This window comes from Phalacrocorax carbo, chromosome 13, assembly GCF_963921805.1.
Source record: "Phalacrocorax carbo chromosome 13, bPhaCar2.1, whole genome shotgun sequence".
In the NCBI taxonomy this organism is placed as follows: Eukaryota; Metazoa; Chordata; class Aves; order Suliformes; family Phalacrocoracidae; genus Phalacrocorax; species Phalacrocorax carbo.
The window spans coordinates 11,416,711-11,444,065 of NC_087525.1; the positions used below are offsets into that span (position 1 = coordinate 11,416,711).

The 27,355-nt window shown below is 41.7% G+C and overlaps 2 protein-coding genes and 1 long non-coding RNA gene across 8 annotated transcripts in view; 2 read left to right on the top strand and 1 right to left on the bottom strand.

Annotated features, from left to right (window-relative positions):
• The window catches only part of LDB3 (LIM domain binding 3), a 129,561-nt gene extending 125,880 nt beyond the window's left edge, over window positions 1-3,681 (top strand). For all 3 annotated transcript variants that reach the window (XM_064464808.1, XM_064464804.1, XM_064464806.1), the window contains one exon: window positions 897-3,681. In XM_064464808.1, the coding sequence (XP_064320878.1) occupies window positions 897-986 (90 nt within the window). In that variant the 3' untranslated portion in view covers window positions 987-3,681. The remainder of the gene's footprint in view (window positions 1-896) is intronic.
• Window positions 1-15,426, bottom strand: part of LOC135315610 (uncharacterized) — a 56,940-nt gene extending 41,514 nt beyond the window's left edge. Inside the window, exons 1-3 of the long non-coding RNA XR_010375090.1 lie at window positions 14,853-15,426; window positions 8,831-8,903; window positions 716-777 (exon numbers count right to left, since the gene is read on the bottom strand). This is a non-coding gene — a long non-coding RNA (uncharacterized LOC135315610). The remainder of the gene's footprint in view (window positions 1-715; window positions 778-8,830; window positions 8,904-14,852) is intronic.
• A 71-nt stretch (window positions 15,427-15,497) lies between these two features.
• The window catches only part of BMPR1A (bone morphogenetic protein receptor type 1A), an 85,543-nt gene continuing 73,685 nt past the window's right edge, over window positions 15,498-27,355 (top strand). For 3 of the 4 annotated variants that reach the window (XM_064464810.1, XM_064464809.1, XM_064464811.1), the window contains exon 1: window positions 15,499-15,709. The gene's annotated coding sequence lies outside the window, so the exon portion shown is untranslated. Of the gene's footprint in view, window positions 15,710-27,355 lie in introns of all 4 variants that reach the window. The other variant, XM_064464812.1, reaches the window with a different exon arrangement.

Here is a 27,355-nt window from a genome sequence, read left to right on the forward strand (position 1 = left end):
CACGTGATTTTCCCTCCATTTGCAGTAGCACATCAGTGATGTTATCACTCATTGTCTTAAGCCTGCCATAAGCATTAGGGACAACGTTTATTCTTATTCCTAGATTCTGATGTGTTGACTTCCTTAAGTAGCTCTAGTCAACTCTGGCCTTGCAAGTGGTGTTGCACTACCCTGTGTAGGTCTCTGTACAATTGCAGGGCAGTTAAGCTGATCTAAACCCAGGCTGCCCTGCCTCGGCCATGCATTCCCACATGCTTTGTTGTGTCAACACCAGCACTTATGCAGCCAGGCAGAGAACTGTATGGGTTGAAGAATAACCTGGTAAGAATAAGTAATTAGTTTTCATTGATACTGGCTGGCTGAGTGACTCACTCCTTGATGACAGAAGCACACAAACCAAGACAAAGTAATAAGAGGAATGAGTATCTAATGGTACCATGGCAGGATGGTACCCCTGGGACCACGGCACCTCACCAGAGCTTTTCTAATATCATACGTTACAAGGATCAGAATCTAGGTTTTAAAGTCTGAGCTAGCTGTGTGTGCACAACTGTGGCACTATCCTCTGACGGTCTACACAGGCACCTCTGGGACATGCCGAAGCTGCCTAAGGGGTTGTGTACCCAGACTTCATTTTAATGGAAACTAGTGAACTTACTGGGTAGCAGTGGCAGGAAAGTACAGAGAGGAGAGCTGATGCAAACCAGAGCCTCACCTCAACATGGAGTAGGAAATCTACCAAGGCATGCACTTTGATCCAGGAAATCAGATGCTTTTCTGCCAGAGATGTGTGGGAAGAAAAGAAATACAGTTGAAATTGATAATCATGTCTTTGTCTATCTCTTTCTTTTTTTTTTATTTTAATGATTCCTGATTGTATTTATTATTAATTTTAGGTATGCCATGTGAATTTGGAAGGTCAGCCATTCTACTCCAAGAAGGATAAGCCACTGTGCAAGAAGCACGCTCATGCCATCAATGTTTAAAAGAAGAGTTGGTAGTCAGTAACGCTGGGGAAAACAGATAACTGATGGGCAATTATAATGTTGAAAACCACGGCTAGCATTTCTTTTGGTAAAAGCTAGGAAGTTGATGCTTCTGAAATTTAACTTTAACCTCTTTCGTAAATGCAGAACATGCTTTTGCAAGGTTCCTACAAAACCTACTGAATGAACAGTCAAAACCAAACAAACTAGTCCATTATTAGAGTAACGGTTGGGGAAAATATTGACATTAACTAAAAACTGTAATATAAAAAGTAATGCACAAATACAGTTTCAAATAACTACCCACAGCAGTTTTACTGCTGAGACCACACACTAGTGTTTAAGAACAACTGGAAAAGTCCTTTTGTAATGTCATTTTCTTTCATAACAAGAATGAATAAGTGCCACATGTACAATAATCTGTAGAACCAAGGGCCATAGCTTTCAAAGGGAAATAAATAGATTAGGGTTTCCCCTATGAAAAGTGAGTGCTATTCCATTATGCTGTGGTGCTACCTCATAGCATCACATATTTTAGATTCTTTCCAAATAAGAAGTCTGCCTCAAATCCATATGTAGCTGGGAAGCCTAGGAGACAATCCACAACTTAGTTTGAAAATAAAGTGGAAACAGAATTAACTCCTTCCATAACCCAGTAAGACTGAGAAAAGCATGTTGGGTCAACCTTGCTAGTGCACTTGGCTTATACATGCACAGTAGGTTAGTTCATTTTCAAATCATAATGGAAAAGGACAACTGGCTTTCTCCAAATTGCTCTTACATTGAATGGAATAGAGCTGGCTGGACAGCCCAGCTTTTAATTCCAAACCAGTTTTCCTTTCCTCTTGTGAAAAAAAGATACTCAAAGTTGCTTTGGTTTCTAATTCCCATTGATATCGATGGGAGGTAGGAATCTACAGCTGGACCTTCACATTGATGAACACAGAAGACACACATCCATCTAGCACAGCTAGGAGGTGAGAGATAGCTTGCAAAAGTTCCCTGCTCTATGCCACATATTTAGGAAAACAGCATCTCTTTATTTTTTCCCATAATAAATTAGCATGGATTAAGAATTCAAAAGGCAGCATCACACCGCAGGCACATACTCTTTATTACTTTTGCTAGTTTAAATGCAACACCTCCTGAACTGTAGTATTATTTGCCATTGTAAAACAGCAGATAGGCTCTGACAATTAGGATAACCACAGAGTCACCTTTTCTAATATTTTAAGAACAACTTTCAAGTTGTTCAAACAGTTATTTAAAAACCTTTTTTTTTTTCAAAAGAGCAATACTTGTAGTATTGATAATATTTTTGAATTTTTAATTTTAAATATCAATGACTTTTGTATTGGAGTCAGCACTTCTGTCTGACAGAAAATAGAGTTAAAATGGAAAGTCTGATCACTATTCAAGTTTTATTAATTTGTTTAAGTGAGGATTATGATGCGTGTGTTGACAGCTTGCAGTACTGACAGTTTTGAATTAGTATTTCTGAGGCTGAGGATGCATTCTGCGGCCCACATTCTGGTGCCATCTACTCCCTGTTTTACCTTATGTTTCTCAAAACACTGAGAATGACGTAGCATTGTCTGCCTTTTCCCTCCTATGGGTAATGCCCATTTTAAGAAAATGGGTGTGTCTTTTCAGGGATGAAAAACTATCCAAAGCTTGGGGGAGGAATGAGAGAAATTTGGAGTTCTAATATGAGAGCTAAGTTAGCTGCAGGCAGTCCGCATCTTGGACAAAAATAACCTGAACTGCCTGTGGCAGTTTTGACATGTATGACCTGAATTTATTCAGTAGGCATCTTAGTTCTCACTGATCTTAGCAGTGATCTGATCTGAGTGCTACAGGCTCAGATTTTTGTGTGCATGAATTATTCTAAAACACTAGTACATTACATGCAAAGCCTTTTTTTTTTCCTATAGCAAACAAATCTTCTGTTTTCAGTTGGTGCTGTGCTGGTGTGAATATGGTTCCACTGATAACAAAATCCAAAGATCTGGCTCATAATATTCTCTAGAGGAATAAATTGTAATCATGGAAGTTAAATTTCTTTTCACTCATATTTGACTTCATTAAATACCTTTTCATAACAGTGAGACAATTCTACATTTCTTTTTAATTTTTTTAATGACATTGAACAAAATGGTGTTTATTATTCTCTGTTATTTAAGAGAATTCATATCAGCATATTATATACTAAGACTGCGTTGACGATATTCTTTAGGAAGATTTCTGTGTTACCCACTGACTGGGACTAGTCTCTTACTACCAACATCAGAATGGGGAGTCAGACTCCTTGGGAGGATGCAGAATGCTAGGGCTTGTGATGCCTCAGGAGAATTTGACGAGGTCTTTCTTCTCTAATCAGTGTGGGTGTGGGTGTGTGTGTATTTGTGTGTCTCCCTCTCTGCCTTCCCCCTCAATGTCCCTAAAAGCTCCCTCTTCACTGGTGGTGTGAGGATAAAGCATTTTAGGAGCTGGTCAGAGATGGAGGGCTGCAGCTTAGGCAGGGGTACAGTCTGTGCAGAGATGATGGTAGGCAGCATGGCTGGGGGTCTCTTCCCATTCCCGGGGAGCCCAGAGTGCCAACTGAAGTGGCCCAGGTCAGCCTGCGAGTTGCTGGGGTGGACAGGGGCATGGGAGAGGGGGTCTCTGTGGGCAGGGGAAGGGAGGGTTGGATCAGAGAGGGGAGAGCACCTGCGGCAGCTAGGATGTAGGGGCTCTGGGGGCCACTGGTTTAGTGTGAGAAGGTGAGGCACTGAGGAGAAGGGAAGCCCTTACTGAAGCTGGGGTTGGAGAGGGGGAATAGCTAAGTAAGGCCAGTTTCACTACGTTGACATGTTAGATAGTTGGGGTGGGGCAGAGGGGGGAATAGCCAGGATGACTCACTACAGTCAGGGAAAGGGCTTGAAGCAAGAAATGAGGGTACAAGGAGCTCACAACAGTCCAGACAGTATGAATACGTATAGAAGGGGTGAGCAAGGGGTATACAGGACCCAACTGAGTAAATTTGAAGTCAGTACTGCAGAAAGGTGAATGCAATGCAGGTAAGCAGAGCTGAGCTAGCTTGTGGAGAGGCAACAGTGAAAATGCAGCAGCACAGACTTCAGTGGGAGCTGTACTAGCTTGACAGAGTCCTGAAAATTTCCTTTTCCGTGGGAGCCGAACTAACTTGAGAAAGCCCTGAAAATTTCCTTGGACAGATAACCTGCACTGTAACACACGCCCTGACTCCAGCTGATGTCTGAGCAAGTGAGATTAAAGCTAGTTTACATATCGCTATATGAGGTACAGTGATATCTCTGAATGAAGAACAGAGATACCCTGAGGATTATCATGTAATAAATTTCCTGTTTTGACTTGTGCTGCTTCATAATGTGGTCCAAAAATAGGGAATCCACTTACCTGCCCCTGATATCTATATTAAGATATAATTTTTGCACGTATCTGAACCAGAAATTTGTGAATAATAATGTAGTATTTTAACTTTCACAGGGGTAGAATACCACATAACTGCTGATACTCTCCTGCCACATGTCACCTTTGTGATATGGAGGGAGGAAAGATGCATAGATATAGATATATATAATTCAGAATAGGGCCCTTCAACTGTCACTGAACATAAATGCTGTACAAAAATATGCAAGATGAATAGTGTGTACTCGTTCATGTTTTATGTCTGGTAATAGATGCCTGGGACAAGTCCTAAGTTCCTCTAAATATTTCTTTTCATTCTAATTACTGTGGGGTTTTACATAATGAAACAAAGATACTGTACCTCTGAATGATCAAATGACGAGACCAGTCTTTTATCTCATTAAAGTGTTCAATAACTTTCAGTCAAGGGCTTCAAAAATTATCCTAACGCTTTTTCGCTTTTTCTGTTCTTTTTGCAGAACAGGGTAAATTAAATGTTTCCAAAGAAGACTGCTTTTATTATCTGAAAAAAAACCCACTTTGTGACTTCTTTTTTTTAGAAGCTAGTTTTTACTATATTGAATTTACACATTACATATTTCTAAAATCAGTTCAAAATAAGGAAAAATATTTTATTTTGGTCCTTCAGTGGTCAGTACTTTGGATGAAATGTTTTGTTAAAGATTATTTGTATTTACGTTTAATAATGTGAATGTCCACAGCACTGAACACACTCATTTGTGTCTAATGATGGGCACGCTAATGTTTTTTTGCAATACTTGTCTCCCGGTAGCAGATATTAGTTTGTTTAGTATTTATAAACATCAGAATTTGAAACTGAGTGGTTTCTTGCCTGCAGTGGTCATATTAGAAGTCTAGGTTTTATAAGATATTGACATGTTGACTTGATGCCACAAGTGCCCTTGCTTTTAGATATATATTTTTTCTTAAGTTCCTAGTTATTTCAGAAACAGAATGTAGTGTGGTTTATGAGGTGTGAGTAACTACCTTGCATGGATTATCTGTGCCAACATGAATAAAACGGTCTAGTAATAAAAGGAATGTGCAAACACAGTTAAAGCTTTATGATTTGGGCATATTTATTAGTATGGCATGTGAACAGCTGACAGCTTTCAGCCATGTAATATTGATAAGAAAGCATATACAAGCTTGTACTCTCTACTTCAGACCTGAAAATAAAAATTAAAAGCACTGGTTTCAACTCTATTGTATATCAATCTTGAATGTTTTATTAACCAAACAACGCTGTTTTAAACAAACAAATGTTAGTAAGCTTAAAAGATGTAGTGTACTAAGAGTACATGTTGTAACTTAGCAAGACTTGTACAGTCACAGACCTTATTGTGTCAACGAATACTGTTTATAGTAACTTTATAAGGAATGGGTAAATTCTGTCTTAGGTTACTTCGATGCATCTGAGAAGAAAGTTTGATTGCATAAGTTCAGGTGGCTGTTCTTCCATTTCTCAGCAGAAGTGACTTTAAATAATATACAAAACATTTTAAACGTCCTCACTGAGCTCTAGTGCCAAGAAATACTTCCAAATGAAAGGATATCTTCATAGAACAGTGTGGCTTATAAAAACAGCCATTTTGTGCATTCCTAATCAACACCCCTCAGGAATGCAGGATTTTGAAAGTGCAACTAATTATATTAAACCTAATTAAGAACTCACAGGATAAATGGACAGACTTGGCTTTAGATGGCATTACAAAGTACAGCATCAGGAATCACAACTTTTGTGCACTTTGATTTTGTTTTACAGCCCCAATTTCTGTTTACAATGTGGATAAGGAAAAACACAACTCAAAAGAGTTAACAGAACATACACAATCTTCTATTAGTTCAAACCCGATGTTTTTCAGATTGTCTGACCTTTAACCTTTGACAAGACAGTGGTTCCTAAACTGCACGTTATGGTCCCTGAAGAGTTCGGCTGTTGGAAGTGGATGCAATAGAGGCACAAGCATAGCACTGTGCCAGCTAATAGGGTGCAAAAAGTGAATAGAGCAAAGTTCATCAGAAAAGGACATGGTGCAAAATAGCTTGACAAGTGTTGCATTAAGGGATTCTTAATAGAAGAGAGATTATGATTTGCTCTGAAGAAAATGGTGATTTCAAAACTATAGGCTTTGGCATTGTTCCCCGCCCCAATCATGCATCTTAAATTCAGCCAGTTTCTGTTGATTAAGAAAGGAAGGAATGTGTGAATAAGATTGCTGAAACCATTATTGAATACACAATGAAATGCTTTGTTCTCTCAGCCAAATCAGAGAGTTATGGATGAGATTCAGATTATACTCAGGCAGAAGTTCTGTGCTGTATGCCTATAAAACATGCCCTTAGATAGCTGTTAAAAATACAGTTCCTCCTCCTCTTTGGAAGATTACATCAAAATAAAAGAGTAACAAATGTGAGTTGTACTAATAAGGACTGTCAGACTGAATCACAAGACTTTGTGTAATAAGGACAAGCAGAAAGAATTTTATTCGAACAAAGCTAAACTTTTGAACAAGCCATGTTTTTCCTTTAAAGGTTTCCAGATTTTAACTGTTAGGGAATAATAAATTAGTATGCATGAAGTATCATTAATAAATCTGCCTCCACTACAAAAGTATTTTCTCAGATTATTTTCATTAATGACAAAGATGTTATGGAAATTCTTCTGCTTCCACTTTTAAAGTGTGTAGTGATACTGAAAAAGAATTGAGGCCTTTCTGCAACTGAATTAATGACTTATTTTTCTTTTAATTAGAAGATATAGATAAAAGTACAACTTCAAACTGAATAAAGGTGATGGTGTGACGGTCCTTCTAGTGCTTATGGAACGAATACTGCTTGCTACAGGAAAGCTAGGAAACTTGCTGTTCTTCTAGAATGTTTTACTCTTATGGTCCATTAAAGAGGATGTTTGGGAATTTTATGAAGCTTCATAAATATCTATAACCATAATTAAGGATCTCTTTTCAGAACAAAAGAATTATTTACAGGATTTTAATTATTTTAAGTTCTAATCGTACATAGTCTGGAAAATTATGTTGGGATCAAGGTTTAGTTTGATTTAAAGAATTCTTAATATTGATGAATGCAAGCATTTCTGTATGCATGTATGGAACATGTATGTGGATTAGAACACTCAGAACGGAGCCCCTGATTCTCTTTAAGTGGATGTGTTTCATACCTGCAACAATTTGAGCCTAAATTGTTGTCATATAGTCCATTTACTATACATAGCATAATAATAATGCGTTAAACTGAGTGCACCTAGAGACCTAGTTCTTGTTATCACTTAGGTATTTGTGCTTTATGAGGTAACATCTCTAGACTTCTGATAGCGCAGGGATATGGGAGTAGAAAGAAGGGCACACTTTCCAAAATCTGGCTTCATATAAAAAAATACAAATTCAGGAATAAAAATTTTATCTCCGCATTATAAACAAAGACCAAATATATTCTTTCACAACCAAATGTTCTTCCGCAGTACCCAATGTCATTGGTAGGCCTGCATGTTCCCTGACCCATTTTCTTTTTCTTCCTGGAAATTCTTCCCAGTAGTGATTCTGAGGACATCATAAATTTCCCTACAACTTCCCCACTTGTGGAAGCCTGACCAGAGTTACTGTTACGCATGCATGTAAGCTCTGTAACCATGTGGGGTAGAGAGTAATATAATGTGCTATGCTGCTAGTGTGAGTGTGTTCAGTCAGCCTGCTGCATCCTGGAAATACCAGATTTACTGAGATTTATTGTGGATACACAATATATACGACACTAATTGGAAGTTTCTGCTTTACTGTATGTATGCTACGCAGCATCTGTGCTACGCTGCACATACTTCTGGCCAAAAAAATCCCTGCAAGAAATGTGATAGTGCTGGCCAGAGAGATTCAGGTTCTAGCTATCCCATGAAATTTAGCATACCTGCATCTAAACTGTGTTGTTATGAAATAATGATAGTGTGTAGTTATCCTCTGAGACTGTATTCCCATTCCCAGTGCCAGCTGCTGCAGGAAAAGGAGAACAGGGCTGTAGTTTATGTGGATGGTGATTTTCTGCCATCTGTATTATGCAAACCAGTTTCTGGAAGGGGAGCTTTTCTGAGTTGCCATGCTTCTGTTACATTGTTGTGACACCAACTAGACTGAATTCAAACTTGCAAAAATTTCAGTTCATTTGGCATAATTCCTCTGTGCTCACACTGAAGGACTCCACGTTTCCCCCACGTCACTTACTCAGCTTTGTGTTACACATCTTAAAATAGATTGGAAAGGGGCTGGTGGTGTTAGTTACACCTACGCATACAACCACAGACTTTTAGGTTAGGAGGAGCACCCGTAGAGATTAAATACTTAGTAGCAAATACATAACACATTATCCACCTTTTATAGACTTACGTGGCTGGTGGCTATTGCAGACTTCATTGATTTCCTAAGCAGTCACAGAAGCTGCTTTCTGTTCAGAAGTTCTCTAAAAACAAAGAGTCAGTGTTACTAAAAAGTAGGCATTAAAGGCAGTGATATCCTTAGGGTCCAGATTTGCACTGTTTAGTAGAACCTCAAACAGTTTTTGCTCCTATGCAATTCCTACAAAAAAAATTGAAGAATGCGTAACACAGAAATGCTGGGCTGTTACTACCCCTCCCTAACTCTGGGTAAGAATCCTCATCCCCTTCCAGCTTAGGGAAGTTCACTGGCATGGAAAGGTATAAATTACATCTCTGCGTGCCAGCTTCAGAAAACCTGGCCACAAAAACTTAAGCTGAGAAGATTTTACTCATTCCTTTAAAGGACAAAGTCTTCTGCTTTCTCTGATCTCCTAGCATAAAAAAATTCATAGAACAATCTTTAAGTCAAAGGATAGTTAAGTAAACATCTATTTTATACTTTCATTATTAAATGCAAGTACTTGAAAGTGAACAATTACTATCAAGGAGGGCACATGTGAAACTAGTAAAATGAGATAAAAATGTAGGTGAGTGAAAAAGCAAAGAAAAAGTAGCTTTTAGCATAACAATTAACCACCCTTCCTTTATTCAATGCAGGATGATTCATTGTAACTGAATTAATAGTGAAACATTCAGCAATAGGCCTTGGTAAGGAAATAGGAGTAGTGTATCAGGATATCCTTTTTCCGCCCCAGAGTACCAATACTTTCAATTTTATATACAACGGAAGTAATTAATTGTAACACAAAAAAGCACAGCTGTGTTTCCTGATGGCCACACGCGCAACAGCTACTATTGTTTAGCATTTTGAGTATGTACACTGAAAACTGTTCAACTGCTTTGAACATTCTATATGTTGGGGATTTAATTTCCATTAGTGGCTTTTGAATTGATAGTGGAATTTTAATATGCTATTATCTTAGATCCAGTCCTGCATCCCTAATCAGGTAATTTTTTGCTGATGCCAGTGGGAGTTTAAACTGAATTAAGTATAGCTGCCAAATCCGGAGATTTGCAGACACAGGCCAATTTCTCATTGGAAGCAAAGGTAGTTATAGACTATTTGTCAGGATTTGCTCTCAGTTGTATGTGTTTCTTTAACTTGTTCAAGTCCCAGTACATATTCAAGTATCTTAGAGACCGAGGGAGAAACATTTTATTGCTGTACCTTTATTACATATTTTCAGACGTATTAGCTGACTGCTGTGACTGAAATAGAGCATATCCTTGTCCTATTATTAATTTAGTAGACCTATATTGTTTCAGTTTTGCTAGAATATGAACAAAAGAGGAGAACAGGAGTATTTTGCTGCATTTGTTCTTATTTAACAGCAATGCACTTATGGTTAAAGATATGTTTAGACTGAGAAAAAAAATGAAGGATTTGATTAGTTGAAATTATTTGGTTCCTTTGTTTTATATAGGATTCAGATCTGTTTCATTCTAACAAGCTTGGAAGAACGTAGCATCCAATAAATGTTCATCTTTGTAAATCTCTACACTACCCACTATACTTGCCAGAAACACACCCACTTGAATGCACACCTCTTGAGAGCAAAGCTGCTATACACACCAAGACAGAAATCTTCCATATTGAAAAGAATGCTCCTTGCTTAACAGCAGGTTTAAAAAACACTTCCTCTTTCAGCATCGGTTCAGTTTCTGTTGCTGAAAAGGATCGTTATGAAGAAGTGAATTTTTTGTTACAAAGGCTTGAGGGGATGAAGCCTCAGCATTGGTAGGAGAAATGTTAATACAGTGCGGTTTTGGACCTATGGATTATCCAAACTTGTAAAAGTCACTAACAGATATCTCTTATAATAGAAGGTAGAGGAACATAAGCATATCTTAGATATACTCATTCTCAGAGAGAAGCTAATAATTACAACTTCCTTGTAGACCATTTGACACTGCAAACTGATAGTTAATTCAGAATATAAATTTTAAAATCAGCACTAGAGTCTAACTCTAAATGCTTAATCTTCTTAGAGCAAATGAAGACTTTAAGGTTTTTATTTGCACGCACTTAGGGGAAAACGTATCACTAATTCTCCAAACAAACTAATGTGAGGGAAACACCCAGGTGAAGGCTCTACTGAGCCTACAAACATCTTCCTTTGTGTAATACTTCAAATGTTCTTACTACCCAACATTGGCTTTAAGAAAAACAAACTAATTTGAAATGTTTCTTTGAATTTATAAGGATACTTGTCTCAGGGTTTATTGTGGCCTGGTGAAAAGACTGGAATATGTTTCTGTACCTAGGAGTTCATAAAACAGAAACATATAGCTCAACTAGGCATAGGAACAAGAAACAGGAAAATCAACAGAAAGTTTGGTTCTTGACGGGCAAAATATCTCCTGGAGCACTCGTAACATCAGGCAAAGTGCTCCCATTACTACCGCCCCTTGCAAGACGCATCCGAGTTCCCTACTGCACAGCCTGGTAAGGAATCGGTTCACATCCCGCAGCAGCTGCCTGAGGCACACGGCAGGTAAAGCCATTACGTTCCCCTCCCTCCCCGTCCGCCTGCACAAGGCTAAAGAAGAATTCGGTCTGCAGGAAGCCAGAAGTAACCCCGAAATACACCAAGTGCTTAAGCTGTGGCAACATTTTCCCATTTCCTCGAGCCTGCGCTCTGCACATTGAGCTTTGGAGTATCTCCCCATTGCTCTCCAGTGTGGCATGATGCTCAGTTCCACATCACGCTTATCAGACTGAAGGTTGGCCGGGGCTTGCAGTGCTGATGAATACTTTTACTTTTTTACTATCAGTACTTCACTAGCAGAAATTTTTAAGAAACACCTTTCTCCACAGATTTGATTCTGCCTTATTGCATTAATTATGCTTACATTTAAAACACCTAATAAAATCCATGACATTTCTAAGCAACAGACAGCGAATAGATTTCTAATCAAAAGAATGTGCTTTCAAGTAAAATAATTCTGAAAAAAAGAGAAAGCCAAATTCACGTTATTTTAACTGAAAAATCTATGTCCCTAGCTGAACGCTAATTTTCTTTTAATATGTAACATGGAATATTTATTTTGGTAACAGTAACAGAGGAGTATTCATCTAATTGCAAACAGTTTTCAAAAATATATTTGGACCACAGATTTAAGACACATGAATTCCAGAGACCAAAGGGAAGAAGGATCTACAAAGATAAAGTCCTATCACATGAATGACCTTCTCCCTATATGTACCTCTTTGTTCTTAAAGATCTTTTGATAGTTAAGATTTGCAGTTCCCAAGTGATTCCAGGAACTAATAAGAAATTTCTGGAGAGGAAATGACAAAGAAAGCAGCTGGAGGACGATCCAATTCATGATTTAATTTTATTTTAAATACAACTTTCTTCATCACAACAATCAGTCTTGAACTGCTTCTTCTATATTTCATGTTAGACTTCCACATCCCATCCTGGCCAAATGTCGAATGAACGTATGTTTATTTTCAGACTATTGAATCTTTGAGTGTTGCTCAATTAACAAAATAAATACTTCCTGTTACCAAAACCTGATGTGTCCACGTTTCTGCAGATTGCTAACACCAGGTGTGATGCCTGTTACTGATAACTAGCCCACTGGAACCTTGTGTCTTCTCAAGTGCCTATCACCTAAAGTGTTCATCTTCTGGTTTAAATAGGTATCTCTACCTATCCTGCAAGGTAAACAAAGCAAAACAAATCAGGTTTGATTCTTTGTGGTTTACTTGACAAAAATCTTAGGTTGAATTTCCACAGCTACTTTCCTTTGGGGAAATAGAATTGGTTTCTTCAGGCGGAGCATAGAGCACTCTTCCATCATCAGGTCGAACATCTCACGTGTCAGGAGCGGTTAACAATCCCCTTCTCACAATCAGACTGCTGTATGAGTGTTAATAAGGAATTTTAGTCTACTCGCATTGTTTGTATAATTCTGTTGTAAATCCGTGTTTCCAAAATGGCAGTTTATACCTGTATGAAATTGGAAACACACTGTAAGTACTGCGCTGTTTTGAAAGACGCCAGTATTTCCCATGTGGTGTTCCAGCAGACATCCATCACAATCCAAATATTTCTTAAGGTTGTTACGATTCATTATTTTAGATCAAGATGCAGTTCTATCTCCTGCAGCCCGCCCTACTGTTGTTACCATGTAGTTTACTTTTACTGACTTTATTCTGTGATTAAGACAAGTATTTACATAGTTCTCATTTATGGAGAGAATAGGCATATTGGCCACGGCAATGCAAACTTCATCCTCAGCAACACGATTTCTGGCCTGTCAAGGACCATCACCTGCAATATCTTCAGTGCCTGGGTGCCTTGAAAAGTACTAGCCGAGGCGGCAGTTTGTGTGACGTGCAAGTTTACTCATCAGAAATTGGATGAAAATAGTGGATCCGTTTCACACAAGGGATCCAATAAATTGCAAGGCTAAGTGGCTTTTGCTAAATTCACGCACACTGTATTTAAAGCAATATCCCACCTCTGAAAAGGACAGGACCACATTACCACATAGATCAGTACTTAAAGTGATGCTAGCTCTAACAGCTTTGGTTCTGGTTGGGAGCACATACACGCACGTTGCATTCTTCTTCCATATTGAGCCTTTATTCTGTTACTATAATCTGATAGTAGGCAGAGTGGAAGAACAGCAGACTCATATTTTCCTTTGAAATTATAAACATAAGCATACAAGTTCTGTATTGCTTGGCATGAAAGCTGTGATTTTGTCTTTCTTGCAGGCTGTCTTTGTTTTGGACACTGACAGATTTTTCTGGATGATGGTCATCGGAAAAAATTTTCTAAAAGTCTAGTCAGACAAGACCTGTATTTTTAAATGCCTATCACTGTATTATCTGGCCACCTACACTTACTAGGTGTGCCTTTAACTGCCTACATTTTAAAGAAGTCTGTGAAGTTGATAGGTTTGAAATTATACTTCCTCTTCTGGTTTGCTATATGGGATGAGTATGCAAGCTAAGCACTCGCCTAACGATCTGCGGGTATAATGCATGTGAACGACACTGCAGAGCTGGTGCTCCCATCTTACATTCAGAAGCACAACTCTGGAGTGGAGAACACTGCATTTACAAGTCCCATCTGATACCAGCATGCAAAAATGGAGCTCAGCTATAGAGAGGTCAACAAAATAAGCGAGCCCGTGCTCCCCACAATATATGCAGTTGTGGCTATTTGGCACCGATAAGTGAGATTGCTTCCCAATTGGTGACTCTCTAGACACAGTTTATCTGGGCTGGCATCTCGACACTAGCAATTGCTGGTGTGTCCTGAAGGCCTAAAGGGTGTTTTGGTCTGCAGCAAAGGGAAACTGAGTAGGTTTGTATGAGCCATATGGTGTTTGCTTCCCCCAAAGTTGGCTTTGTGTAGAAAGTTCATGACGCAGAATAACCGAGCAAGGGGACAAGTGAAAGGGAAGACCATGTCAACAACACCACTGCTGTCACTTTGTTGAGTGAAGGATTGAAAAAAGCAGCCCAGGTGGGAACCATGCAGTCTCCTTGTCATATGACATACTGTCATTAAAGCTCCTCTTGTGCTGCTGCTGGGAGACATCACATGAAGACAGACAGACAAATTATTACTTTGTTAATTTGTCCTAATGATGAGGAGGTTGGAAACGCAATGCAAATCATGCCCTTCAGCAACCTTATCAGTGAGCAAAGCAGCTCATTGCTGAAGATATAATGTATCCCAATCTAACTAACCAGACTTCTTTATTTCGAGGTACAGGAAGTGTGAGAAAGCAAACAAACAATTCTGTCCCTTGTAGTGGAACTCTATCCCTCATACAGCACTGCAACGTCAACCTTTTCAGAACGATTTTTCCACCAAGCTAAAAGGTCAACTCGAGGCCCTTGTTTTTCCCTACGCTGCTGCCCCCGTCACCAGCTCGTTGCCCACCCCATCTCACGCACTGGCCCGCTCCAATTCACATCAAAGCTCTACGGTAATCCTCCCCACCTACTCCGCGAATCCTGGCAGCTCGTCCATTTTCCATGGCACCAACTCCACCAGCATCTGGATGGAGCTTCCCGGCCCGGCGGCCATATCCACTGCTTCTCCCGGCTCCATCCCTCTCCTCCGCCTCCACGACACTTCCTTGGCCACTCTTTGCCCTCACACCTTCTCGGCCTTTTCTCGAGGAGCTCCCGCACCCTCCGCACGGGGAAGGACCTCCTGGGCAGCAGGGGTGAGACAGCGCCCGGTGCCCGGGGGTGGTGGGCGGGTGCCCGAGCGGGGCGGGGAGCCGAGCGACACGCTCGCTCAGGCGGCGGCCGGCTGCGGCCTGCGCTCCCGCCCCGGGAGGGACTACGGGGGAGGAAGAGCAGGCCCGGCTTGTTCCTCCCAGCCAGCTTTATCCCGGGGTACCCCGCCAGCCCTCCCGCCCACGGCGGCTGCTGAGGGACGGGGAGGAGAGGGGCGGGGGTGTGGGGGGGGGTCCGGTTCCCCTGAGGGACTGCGGCGCCCGCGCGAAGCCGTTGCTGCGGCGGGCGCGCGCCCGCGCGCTCCCGCTTCCCCCCCTCCCTTCACTCCCGCCGTCCGTGCGCGCGGCCGGAGCCGCCCGGCTGCAGTGATTGGGAATGCGGCTGCTTCCCGCCCCGCCCCGCCGCGCGCGCGCCGCCCCGGGAGCGCCCGCCGTGAGGGAGCCTGCGCCGAGCCCCGGCCGCGCCGTCCCGTCTCGTCCCGCCCTCGTCGCCCCCGTCTCCTACCGGAGCTGTTCGTGGGTTCCCCGGGACGGGTCTGCGGAGCGCGGCGGTGGAGCGGGTCCCCCTTCGCCGTTCCCTCCCGCCGCGGAGGATGAGGAGCCTCCACCGCCGGTGAGTGCGGGCAGGGCTGGGCCGCGCCGGGCCCCCGCTGAGGGCCCCGGCCGTGCGGGACTGCCAGAGGCCGGGGAGCGTCGGGGCGCCTGGGACAGTGCCGCCGCGCCCCTCCCTCCCTCCCTTCTTCTCTCCCTTCCCTGGCGGTGCTTCTCGCCGCCGTCGAGGCGTCCCTCCCGCCCCGCCGCGGCCCGGCCCCGGGCAGCGCCGTCGAGCGTCGACACCCACCGCGGCGGTGCTCCCGACACCGGCCTTTTCTTCTCCGGGGAGCGCCCCACGGCCCGGCCCGGCCCTGCCCTGCCCTGCCCCGCCGCGGCGCTGGGGGCGCTGCCCGTGCGCTCCCCCCGCCCGGGCCGGGGCCGCCGGCGGGGGTCGGGCCGCGGGCCCACGGGAGGCCCGGGTGGGCGCCGCGCCGGCGCAAGGGGTTTCTCGGGGCCGGCGGTTTCCTGCGTGGGCAGGGGGGGCCCGGCGGCGGGGCCGGGCCGGCTGGCAGCCCGCCCGCCTGGCGTCCTCCTCCCGCCGCCCCTAGTGCTGTGAGGCCGGGCCGGGCGCCCGGAGCCCCGGCCGGGCGGAGGGAGCCGGGAGCGGGGGGTCCCTCCCTCTCTCATCCCTCCCCTCCTTCCGTGCCAGCCTCGCACGAAGCGGGGCGCCGGCTTCCCAGGTCCGCTGCCCTTCAGCGATGCGGGAGAAAAACTCTGGTCTGAAGAAACAATAAACCCGAATCACCCCGCGTACCTTCCTCGCTCGCGCCGTTCCCGACACGGTCGAGTACGGTGTTTTCGTAACCGATTACAAAATCTGCTGAAGAAGGTTTAAAATCAGAATGGCTCTTTACAACCCTGCAATCAACCAACTTCTGATTTTTTTTTTTCCCCTAAAACTAAGAGCGAATTCAGCAGCAGGGATTGGTAGTAAATCGGGGTATTCCCATTCAGCAGTTGCCTGTCACTTTGTGTCGAAGGCTGTGTGATGGTCCTTTCCAGTGTGAATTGATTGCGGCTCGAATTTACATTTGTTTGTTCTCTGTGGACAGGTAATTATTTTTCAGTTCTTTTATCGAGTTAGCGTCCTAGGGATTGTTCAGGCCTGTTATCTGTAGGAATAGAGAAGTTCCTTTTGTAGGCAATGGAGACTCTGCTGGATTGAAAGAAGTTGCCTGATTTGTGGTGAAACCTAGTCCTGGAATTAAAAAGTTATAGCAGAGCAATTTATATGCAGATACTTTATCAAGTTCACAGCCAGAAATACCCCATGTTGTGGCATTTGTAGCAGTCTGAATAAAATTCTTGCTGGCAATGTACTTGTCCTTTGTTCTTGTACTTCTGTTCCATTTGTAACTTTTTCTTAGGTTATTTGTTATGTTTCATTTGTTATGCGAGCGTGTGTATTTCATGTGTATTTATATAGAGCCAAAAATCTGGTAGGCTTTGAATTCTGGTCCGAGATTTTGTGGAGGATCTTCTTGCAAGCTGCAAGATTCAGCTGCTGGTCCTTAGTACGTCCTGATGGCTGCTCTCTTCCCGGCACAACAAATACATTTAGCTCGATATGAATCTTTTCGGTTTGGGGTTGGTTTCTCTTTTTTTTTTTTTTAATTGCAACATAGTTTAGGCTTGAAAGGGACCCCTCTGGTTGTTATCTGGTCACACCCCTCTTCAAATTAGAAAATAAAGTTGTTGGTAAATTGCAAGCTTGAAATAGCTTGGGACTTGGAATTCATTGATCAAATACATACTGAAATGGTATGTAACTAGCATGTAGAGTTTCTTAAAGTTAATGTTTGGTACCCAAATCTGATGTTTTTGACACTGCTCTGCAAGATCCTCGCAGTGAGAATTGTGCACTTTGTTATGAGAATTAAAAATACTGAATGTGGTAGAGCGTGTAAATGATGTATGTGCTTTTTCTGGCCACCAACATTCAGGAATTGAGAATCTAAAGTGTAAGTGATGTAACCAAAGTAATTAAATTTATTCTTGATAGTAGTTGGTGTATTTATTGAACTACTTCAGGTCAGGGCTAATAAAATTTTGGTTGCGTTTAGCGATTGAATATGGTGCTTGTTCAGGTGTGCAGGAAACCACGTCTGCTAACTTTTTTCAAAATGGACATGTTTGCCATAGGTGAGCATTACTGTTGTGTGACATGTCATGGTGTTGCATTGCAAAGAGAAGTGGATTTTGAAGAAGCTCACTTTACCTAGTAGCTTTGTCTACTTCCCAGTGTCCTGAAAGGCAAGCAACTGATGGATAAATTGATTTTAAAAATAACCAAACCAAAACAAAAACCAAACTGATTTTTTTATTGGTTTTAAAATTGGGAAGGAGGATAATGTTTCAAATGTTCTCTAAGGAGCAGTATACAGATTCTGCAGCTATGTAATATTAAAAAATGTAGGGAAGGACTTGCTAAATAGTCACTAAATTGTACTTTTTGTAATGAGAAGTCAGTGCAGGCTATGTTTATATTTTAAAATAAAAAAGTTTTGAAAATAATAATATTAAATAACTCTGGATTAATGGAATCTCTCTTAAATTGTGTCAGTCAGTGTAACTAGGAACTCTACAGCTTTCCAAGGCACAGTGGGGCATAAACGTGTGGGTAGGAGGATCTGAGCACATCCCCTTCACAGAAGGGATCAAAGAACAGATATTAGTGCTTGCACTAATTTTGGTATAGCCAGGCTTTCCAAGAGAAACAAACCCGCCTTCTCCAAAGCCCTTAAAAAAGCAAACAAACCAAAGGAAAAAACCACCCCTCCTCTTCTTTTTTTTGTTCATCTTTGTGGCTGGTAACTTTTATGATGAGGACAGTATCTCTTTCTAAGAGCAGGTAAAGGTCTGACACGTGGAGCTACAGCAACTTCTTTGGTAAATTGCTGAAAAGCATAGGTGGATGAGCAAGGCCAGGCAGTATGTGGCAGTGAGTGTGTTACAAATGTGTGTTTCTCCCTTGCTTATGTCAAGCATCAGTTGAAGATCTGTCCTTTCTATCTGGATATCTGGGAAATTTCCTGATATGGCTTGGTTCCTCGGTAAAAAGAGGGCATATCTTCAGCATTTGGGATTTTCTTCACTTACCTTTCAGTCATCTGTAAATAAAGGACAGAGCAACTCAGTAATTTAAAGACATAATGTGTCAGAGTTGTTGTACGTGGGCGCAGATGGAGTACTTAGAGCCTTGTTTCACTCGTTAGTATTCCCAAAATGCAGGACTTGGGGGCGGGCACAGAGTGCATGTGCTTGGTGGCCTGACGGCAAACTTTTCCTTTTGCTGTTGCTGATGTAATGGTTCCAGTTCTTCCTTTCTTGGACACGATCTGCAGAACCCTCTGCAGTCGCCTCACGACACTCATGCTGATGGTCCCTAGTTCCGATGATGCCTTCTGTGCCTTCCACAGTGGTTAGCACTTTAAAGGGAAAGCCAGGAATTTCTTTCTGCCTGGTTTTCTTGCAATTCCTTAAAAGTAGCCCTGAAGTTTTTTGAAGATTTGATATTCTCAGACATACGGTAGTTTTACTTATTCTGAAAAATGTTTAAAACTGAAAACAAATGTAAAATTTAACGTGCTATATTGTGTCCTTTAAAAATAATACGGAGACTGGAATAGGTGATCCTTGAAATACGTTAAAAAGCTGAAATAGTCACCTCACCTGTCTTCACTGTACGGAAAACATCGTTTTAGTGTTCTGAATGCACTTATCAGGAAGATATATGGACTAGCGATTTTGTGAGGGATTCAGTCCAGAAACATCTGCTCAGGGTGCATAATCCTCAAGAGGTTTAGTTTGATACAAACAAGCAGTTGGCCCTCTGCTGACCAGGCAGTCAACAAGGGGACAAGCTACCAGCTTGCCAGAACAGTCTTCATTGTGAATTCGCTTCCCAGCACCTCACCAGGTGCATTTACAGCAGGTATTACGTGTATTTTATGCCCACCCTCCCCCAAAAGCAAAACAAAGCAATTATTCTGCTACTTTTAAATATGTCTTCAATATGTATTTTGAAATTCATTGTAGTGGGTTTATGACACTGCAGTGTTTTAGGTCGTTGTATATTTGATATATTGAGAAGCCTGAGAACTTCATTCACGTTGTGGTAGCGATAAGATGCATGAGTTTCTGGTTATGACCCTGTTGTTTCAGCTGTACACAAATGGTATGAAAAATATGGTCATTCTGTTTCAGATTTATAATCCAGATAGTTTTATTGCCTGCCATTTTTCTAATGGGTGTCTTGTAGTTGCCTTCCCGTTTCAGTTAGGTTTACTGTTTTATGATGGTCTGGTTAATAAAATTCAAAATAAGAATTAAAGAAATAAACTCTAGTTCATGATTGTGATGATATTCCTAGATCGTACGCGCATGGTGAAAGGAGAAGCAACAGCAAAGCCTTATTTAAGGTCTGGTGTGTTACCGCCTCAGAATTTCTGCAGGAACACCTATTGTTACAGGGAAAGCGACTGGGGTAATGGAGCCTGCAAGTCATCTCTGAGTCTGTGACACATTCCCTGGTGGTTGTGTTCGTTGGGAAGGGCGGGGGAAGTGTTCCAAGTAGCATGAAGGGTATGAACTTCATTTCACTGTTCTAAAAGGTTCTGATAAGATGAAATCTGTGAAGTAGTAGTAGTTCATAGGGTGCGTACCTGCAGCATGTGTCTGAATGCACTGACACTCATTTTTTTCGCCCAAAATAGTATTTTCCTTGCTATTTTGGGAAATTCAGTAAGTTTAAATGTAATTTTAGTATGTGACGAGTTGGCTGTGCATTAAATGGGGAAAAAAATCAGTATTACTAACTCTGCTCTGCAGTACTGTAGCTTAATTTTCATCATACGTTAAAACAGCAGCAATGCTTTTTACAAAAATATGAAATCACTTGAATTTTCTCAGTGTCTCCTCAGATAATTGCTTCAGGAGGTGGCTTCAGTCAACTTAATTAGCATAAAATGTGGAAGCGACTAGCAGTTCTTTGTGTCTGTATTCCCTCAGCTCCCCATCTTAAAGAGAAAACTGTCAATCTTGCTGTGTTTTGACTGATAGAAGTACAAGCAGATGTAGCAGGGAATAAGTCTCAGAAGATATGTACCAGGATACGGAGCTGCTTCATGGAAGCTGTCTCCTTTTCACTGCTGTAGCTGTTGAAATGGTCTAAATTTGCTTTTCCTGAAGTCTCTCATCTTTATAGTGTTAATTATTAACAACTTTTTCTTGACTGGGGGAAAAAAAATGTTCATAGGCCTTCAGACTTCCTCTGTGAGAAACTGATCCCAAACTTGACTGGAAATCAGCAGGAGGACTGAAGTCATCAGAGATTTAACTTCTGTAGAGAATTAATATTCTGCTCATGAAAGATTTGTTGTGCAAATGAGTACATTATGTGCTCAGAGTCAGAATTTTGGGGATACAGAAGTGGCAAATAAGCTCAAATACAATTTTCTGAATTAATCCTTCTTTTTCCTATTCTCTGTTCTGGAAATTCAGTGTAATGGTGACACAGAGGCATAGGCGCTGTCCCGTGTTGTTGTGCAGGGGTATAGAGGGTTTGAAAAGGAAGCACGAACAGATAAGTTGTGAGGAATTGTTCACCGGGAAGAATGGATACTGGAAATAGGAAATACTGTATCACCCCATTGTCCCCTCTGCTTGAGAATGAAAGAACTTGGAGAGTAGTACGAGAACAGGAGTGGCTTACTGGAAGAGAGTGTCAACCTGAGTGACTGGAAATGTGAATGAGAGAACCAGAAAGCTGTGTAAAATGTGTTCCTCCTTGCTGCATATCCTTCTCCATGGAAGAGAAATTTATCTTCTACAGAATGCCTTGGAGAAGGCTTCAGAAACCCTCCTGTACCCTGCTCTGTGGTGTCCGAGGGACAAGCCCTGCTGTTGTCAGACATTGGCCTGGACAACTGAGAGTTGATTACGAGACACTGGATTTTGGGACAGGGCAAGGGAAGGCATGGCCAGCTAATGAGGTGCAGCCATTCTTCTGAGACTCAACACCCAAAAAAACCATGGTCTAGCTTCTGTTCAGATTATTGAAGGGAATTTAGCAATAATCAGAAAATCAGTAGTGTTACTGAGCATTAAGCAGAAATGTCCCCGATGATGTAGGATATGGGAAGTTCTTTTTGTTTTTATGTATTGATTTATTTTTCTAATTTTCTTCTATATTTACTAGTTCACAACCACTTGATCTTTCTTTGCAAAAATATAGAAAATGTTCTGAAAGCGTATTCTGAAGTGTATGACATTCATTACGATTGAAGATTGTGCCCTTCTACACCCAGGCAAATTATTATCATGATCTTAAAATTAAAACAAAATAAAAATTTGGTAGGTTTTGCAGCCAGTCTTTCTCATTTGCTGAGCTGAACTGGTGATCCTACTAGTGATAATCCTTGAAAACTCATGGTGTGGACCAAAGTTTCAGACAGACAGTATTGTATGACCTAGTCGTCTACTTGGGTTAGATGAACAGAAATTTTTTTGAACGATGCTAACTCCACTTTATTTTACTTCTTTTTTTACTACTTTTGCATTAATTGATTCTTTACTGAATTGATTTAAGTTGACAACCACTGGTACTGGTTCATGCTAATCTTTATATGCTTTGTAAAGCTCTTTTGGTAATTTTTTTTTAAGTTTACAACTATAATTGATTTAATACTACTCTAAAAAAGAAAGAATCAAAACCTGGAACCTTGTCCTACTCTGAAGTTAGGGCAGAGGGCTCTGGTGAAGTGTAGGAACATTCCCGTATAGCTGATATTCTTCAGTTTCCTGCACTTAAAATTTCATGGAAGGAATGCAGTTAGAGACTCGCCAATTCGGGTTAAACCAGGAACTGCAAAATAAAACTCGACCCAGACAGGACAGTTTTTATTCAAACCCAAGCCTCTGTTGAACTGTCTGTTTTTGTTCCGCCCCTGGCCCTGCTTCACTCCCCCACCTCTCTTCAAATTCACAACTTTTTAAATGTAGAGAGATGTTTCTAATTTAGAAAATTATTTTGGCATAATGAACTAAAACAGAAAGGAGGGGACTAAACTGAGGGAGGTCAAAAAACCAGATGGAAATAGAAAATATGAAAACATCTAGTAAAAAAAAAATCACCCTTGAAATAATGGAATCTAAATCCTGAAATTATACATCTGCTTGGCAGCTGTGCATTCCTTAGCCAGAGGTTCTGCTGCAGAAATGGCATTAGTCAACTTTTTCTCAAAGTTTCAAATGCTGTTGTATAATATTTACATCTCTAATACTTTTGGTAATAGTCTTAGGAACCTGGGGTGGGGGAAGAATAGCGGTGGAGAGGAGAGCTGGTGAGCTGATGTAAGAACTTCCTCCTTTGTCCTTAAGCATCCATAGTGTGTACAGTTGTTAGCTGCAATGAAATTCTGTGATTTTCTTTCCTGGTAGTTTTTTATGAGTATCTTTTAATTTCTGCTCACTTAATTTCAGAGGTGAGGTTGGATACAGGAAAAATAACCAAATATATGAAATGAGGGTGCACTAGTGAGGAAAGAATGTTACAAATAAAGAAACCTGCCTCAAGTGTGTTGCTCCCAACAACGGCCAGCAGTATCACTCCAGAGGAAAGTGCAAGGCAGTGTGCAGCAGCCTGTCTGTGGAATTCCACCGGACTGTGGAATTACTGCTCTGTGGAAGCTTCTTCCTACATCCCAGTAACCAGGAGCTAGTTGAGACTGTAGTGCATGTTAAATACGTTTAAGTGTGTATCCACAGCATGTTTTTATACAGTATCTTAAAACGGTAAACCATTTTAGTTTGAAAAGGTCTCTCTAAGCTGTTGAGAAGGTTATAAAAAAATGTGTAATTTTACATTTTCTTTTGTGTTCTTTTTTTCTTTGTACTGTTTTTGACTGTGTTGGTGTTCATCAGTTACCTGTTGGTACTGAGATATACATAAGTTAGAGCAGGTCTTTGAGCAGGGGTTGGTTTGAGTAATGATGTAAACAGTGGTTTAGTCAGTGTAAGAGCCTATGATGATTTTTGCTCTGTAAAAAGATAAGAACCAAGCTGACTTTTGCTGCAAAGAATTTTAGCCAAAATTTTAAAGTTTGGGGTTATGCAAGATAAATGTCATGGTTTTCAGTAATGTTGAATATCAGTTTCAGTGTATCTGGTTTTGGAAGAAGTAATTGTTTACAGAAATATATTTTTTTACTCTGTTTACTTGGAACAACTGAAGGTAAAATAATTCTCCTTCAGGTTGCTTTCAGTGAGAAGCTGGAAAGAAAGGCTTGCTGGGTTTGAGCGCTGAAGTTCAGTGAGGAGGGCGAGGTGGGCAGAGGTGTGGGACTTGCCCGTCACCAGAGCCCTCCTCTACAGGGCTTCTTACCTGGGGGTAAGAGCAACAGAACTGTGTATCTCCTTTCTCTGTCTAAAACTGCATAGCACCTCTTTCCGTGTTTATCCATGCATTTCATTTCCACAAGTAGTTATTGTTCCATTGTCGCTTTTGATTTTTCCCTCCAGCATCTGTAACTTTGCCATAGCGTGAAATGAGGTTTCAGGCTATTAAAGTGTAGCTAGTGCAAAGTTTCCCTCTGCACAGACTAAGTTTAATACTCTATTTTTCAGATTTGACTCCCTTTGCTATATGTTGTGGAAAGACTGGGCACAAACACAAAAAATCAGAGGTCTGCGTGCAGTTGCATGGCTGCAATCTTGTTGATATCAGAGATGTGGTGGGATAGTTGACACGGCGGGAGTGCTGCCAGGATAGGTTATGGGCTCTTCGGGAAGGCAGGGATGGTGAGGGGTGCAGGGTGTTGTGGGGGCTGGGTTTTTTTTGTTTTCCAAGACGCCATGGGAGTGTGTGGAGCTCTGCCTTTTGGGTGGGTGAGGAGTCAGTTGAGAGCTTATGGGTCAGGACTAGCAGCAGGTCAGCGCAGGTGATATTGGTGAGTGTCTGATGGCATTCTGCAAAGAAATTACTAACTAGCTGACTGGGGAGTAGCAGATCACCTCCCTTCAACTCTGTACTGGTGAGGCACGTCTGGAAGGCCCTGGCCAGTTCTGGGCTCCCAGGGAGAAATCAGCAGGTACCGTCATGGCAGAGAGGTGCTAACAGCCTCGCTGGAAGCAAGTGACAGGGCCTGTTCTGTGTGTTTGGAAATAGTGTGGAAAGGGGAGTGGATGGGGAGGTGGTGAAACATGTAGCTGATACGGGTGGTGTAAACTGGCTGTAGCAGTACTGAATGCCTGGATGATAAAATATCAGATGAGGTACAGTAAGTGCAAGGTAATTTAATTCAGATGAAAAACAGTAATGGGCTCTAAATTAGGTATTAACACTTGGGGTGATCTTGGATAGTTTTCCAAACAGCTCTTTGCTGTGAAGCTCCAACTTCAGATTGCACCTATCTGTTTATGGTGTTTAAAACTTCCCCCACCCCCCCTTCCCTCTGGCTGTGTCTTTCCACTGTCACTTTTGTATATGTGTAATTGTGGCCAGGTGGAAGGTTGGATTTGTTTGCTAATCTGTCTGAAAACTAGCCCTATAAAAACCACTGAATTTTTTAGTAGTTCCAGCTCACTGTGAGACCATAATGAGGAGTAAGGGGATAGGAGGGGCAGCCCTTCCCTTCTTACCATCAGCACAGTCTTAAATAAGTTTAGCCAATTTTGAAGCAGCAGTCTATAGAGTAATTATAAGTTTTTTTTAAAAAATGTGATTATGCAGCTGTACACATTCATTATATAAGGGCATGCATGTTATGTAGCTCTGGTAACACAATTTCAACAATCCCATTAAAACTAGAAGGTAATTTTTTTGTTTGTTTTGGTTCAGTTTTTTTCTTCCCCCAGCAGTAACAAATGGGATGCAGTACTAAATAGGCTTGGGCTTCTTGAGTCAGGGAAAGATAAACAGTGGAGAGGGAAATGGTGATGATAATCTGTCAAACCTTAAATGACATTATGAAACTGATGGGAAATAATTTTTCACTGCTTTTTTTTTTTAAACTCCATGGTATAAGGGAACAGCAGGATACAAGCAAAGTGAAATGTGGTGTTTCTTTCCCTCCTCACAGCTAATACTGTAGTTGAAGAGTTGCTGCCAGAATATGTAGCTGGGGATGAAAGTATTGTGCAGGTTTGCAATCACACAGATTTGTTGAAGGACGTGTCCATTGAATGCAATAGCACAGTCACTTGTGTCCAGCTCTAGGTCAGGAACTACAGAGGCTTCTGGATGGAGCCAGGGAGGACTCTGCTATTCCTTCTTTCCCAACTGGTCTGATAGCAGGCAGTGTGACAAACAGGCTGCTCGGCTAGACATCTGCTACAGTGCAGTAGGCTAATTCGTATGCCTTTTATCACACCCACGCGCACCCGGGCACGTCAGCTCCTCTGCTGTTACATTCAGTAGTGTCTGCAACGCCTACAGCTTTTTTTTTTTTATATTGCACTGGCATCTAGCTGCCTTCATTGACACTTTCGTTGGGTTTGGTTTAATGATATTTCCATCAAACATGAAGTGACATGTTAGTGTCTACCTTATCTTTGAACACTTTCTGTTCAGATTCTTCATTTTGCTTAGTGTGGAAAGACTGGTAATAGTTTCTGGACTGGAGGAGTGCAGCCAGGTAGACATCCACTGATGTCTGCAATGAAAATCTGCTCGATGAATAACTAACTAGCAGATGAAGAGGGCAGTTCTGTGCTGTAGATAAGCAAGCTTAGCAGCCGAGTACACTCGAAGGGCCAGTTCTACTCCCTGTTAATGCCACCCTTGTGCGTTCTTGCCTCCTGCTTTACAGCAGCACTGGCTGGCACTCCTCTGATGCTGTAGGAATTTAAACTGGCTGAAAGCTGATTACCTCTTCAGTAGGCTTCACTTCTTGCCAGTTGAGCTGCGGTTGTGGGGGCAGACCAAGTGCTGGTGTTGGTGCCCAGAACAGGAGTGCCCCTTCCAGACACAGCTTAGTTGTAGTGTAGTGTTCTTGTGGGTAAGGCTGCCGTTTGGAAGTGCTAACTGTTTTGGAGCACTTTTTTCCATGAGCTTGAATAATAGTGATTCCATGTAACTTCTTAGTGTATATTGAGTATATCCCCCCCCCCAAGCAAAAATGGGTTGAGCAGAAGCTTTACTTTCCCATCCTCACATTCCTCCTTGTTTTTCTTCTTTTGCAGTTGTCCTTTGTTTTGTAGTTTTGTTTAGTGTTTCTGTCTCACATAGCATGTAAAGTTTTGTATTTTGGAAAATTCCTAATACCTAAAACTTCAAAGACAAGCTGCATGTATCAGCAGGCTTGAAGACTAGATGTTTGGTAAGATTATGGAGTGGATGTCACACTCTTTCAGTTTCAAAGGTCTTGAGCTGTGTTAATGTCCCCAGAGGTGAAGGATGTTATGATCAGAAGTGTTCAGTAAACTTGTTACACCTGATAAGGGGGAAGTCAATATGCACATACTGTCCAGCCAGTGAGACCTGTTGTTTGGCACCAGAGGATGTGGGAGGGAAAGGGAGAGAACACTGTGGTTAGAGGAATATGCGTGTGAGTGGGGAAATGGATATATTGCAAAGGACGGAGAGAGTGAAATCATACAGTATATAGGGAGAGAGCTGGGGCAATTACATTGGGAAAAGATACATACCAAAATAGAACATAAATCT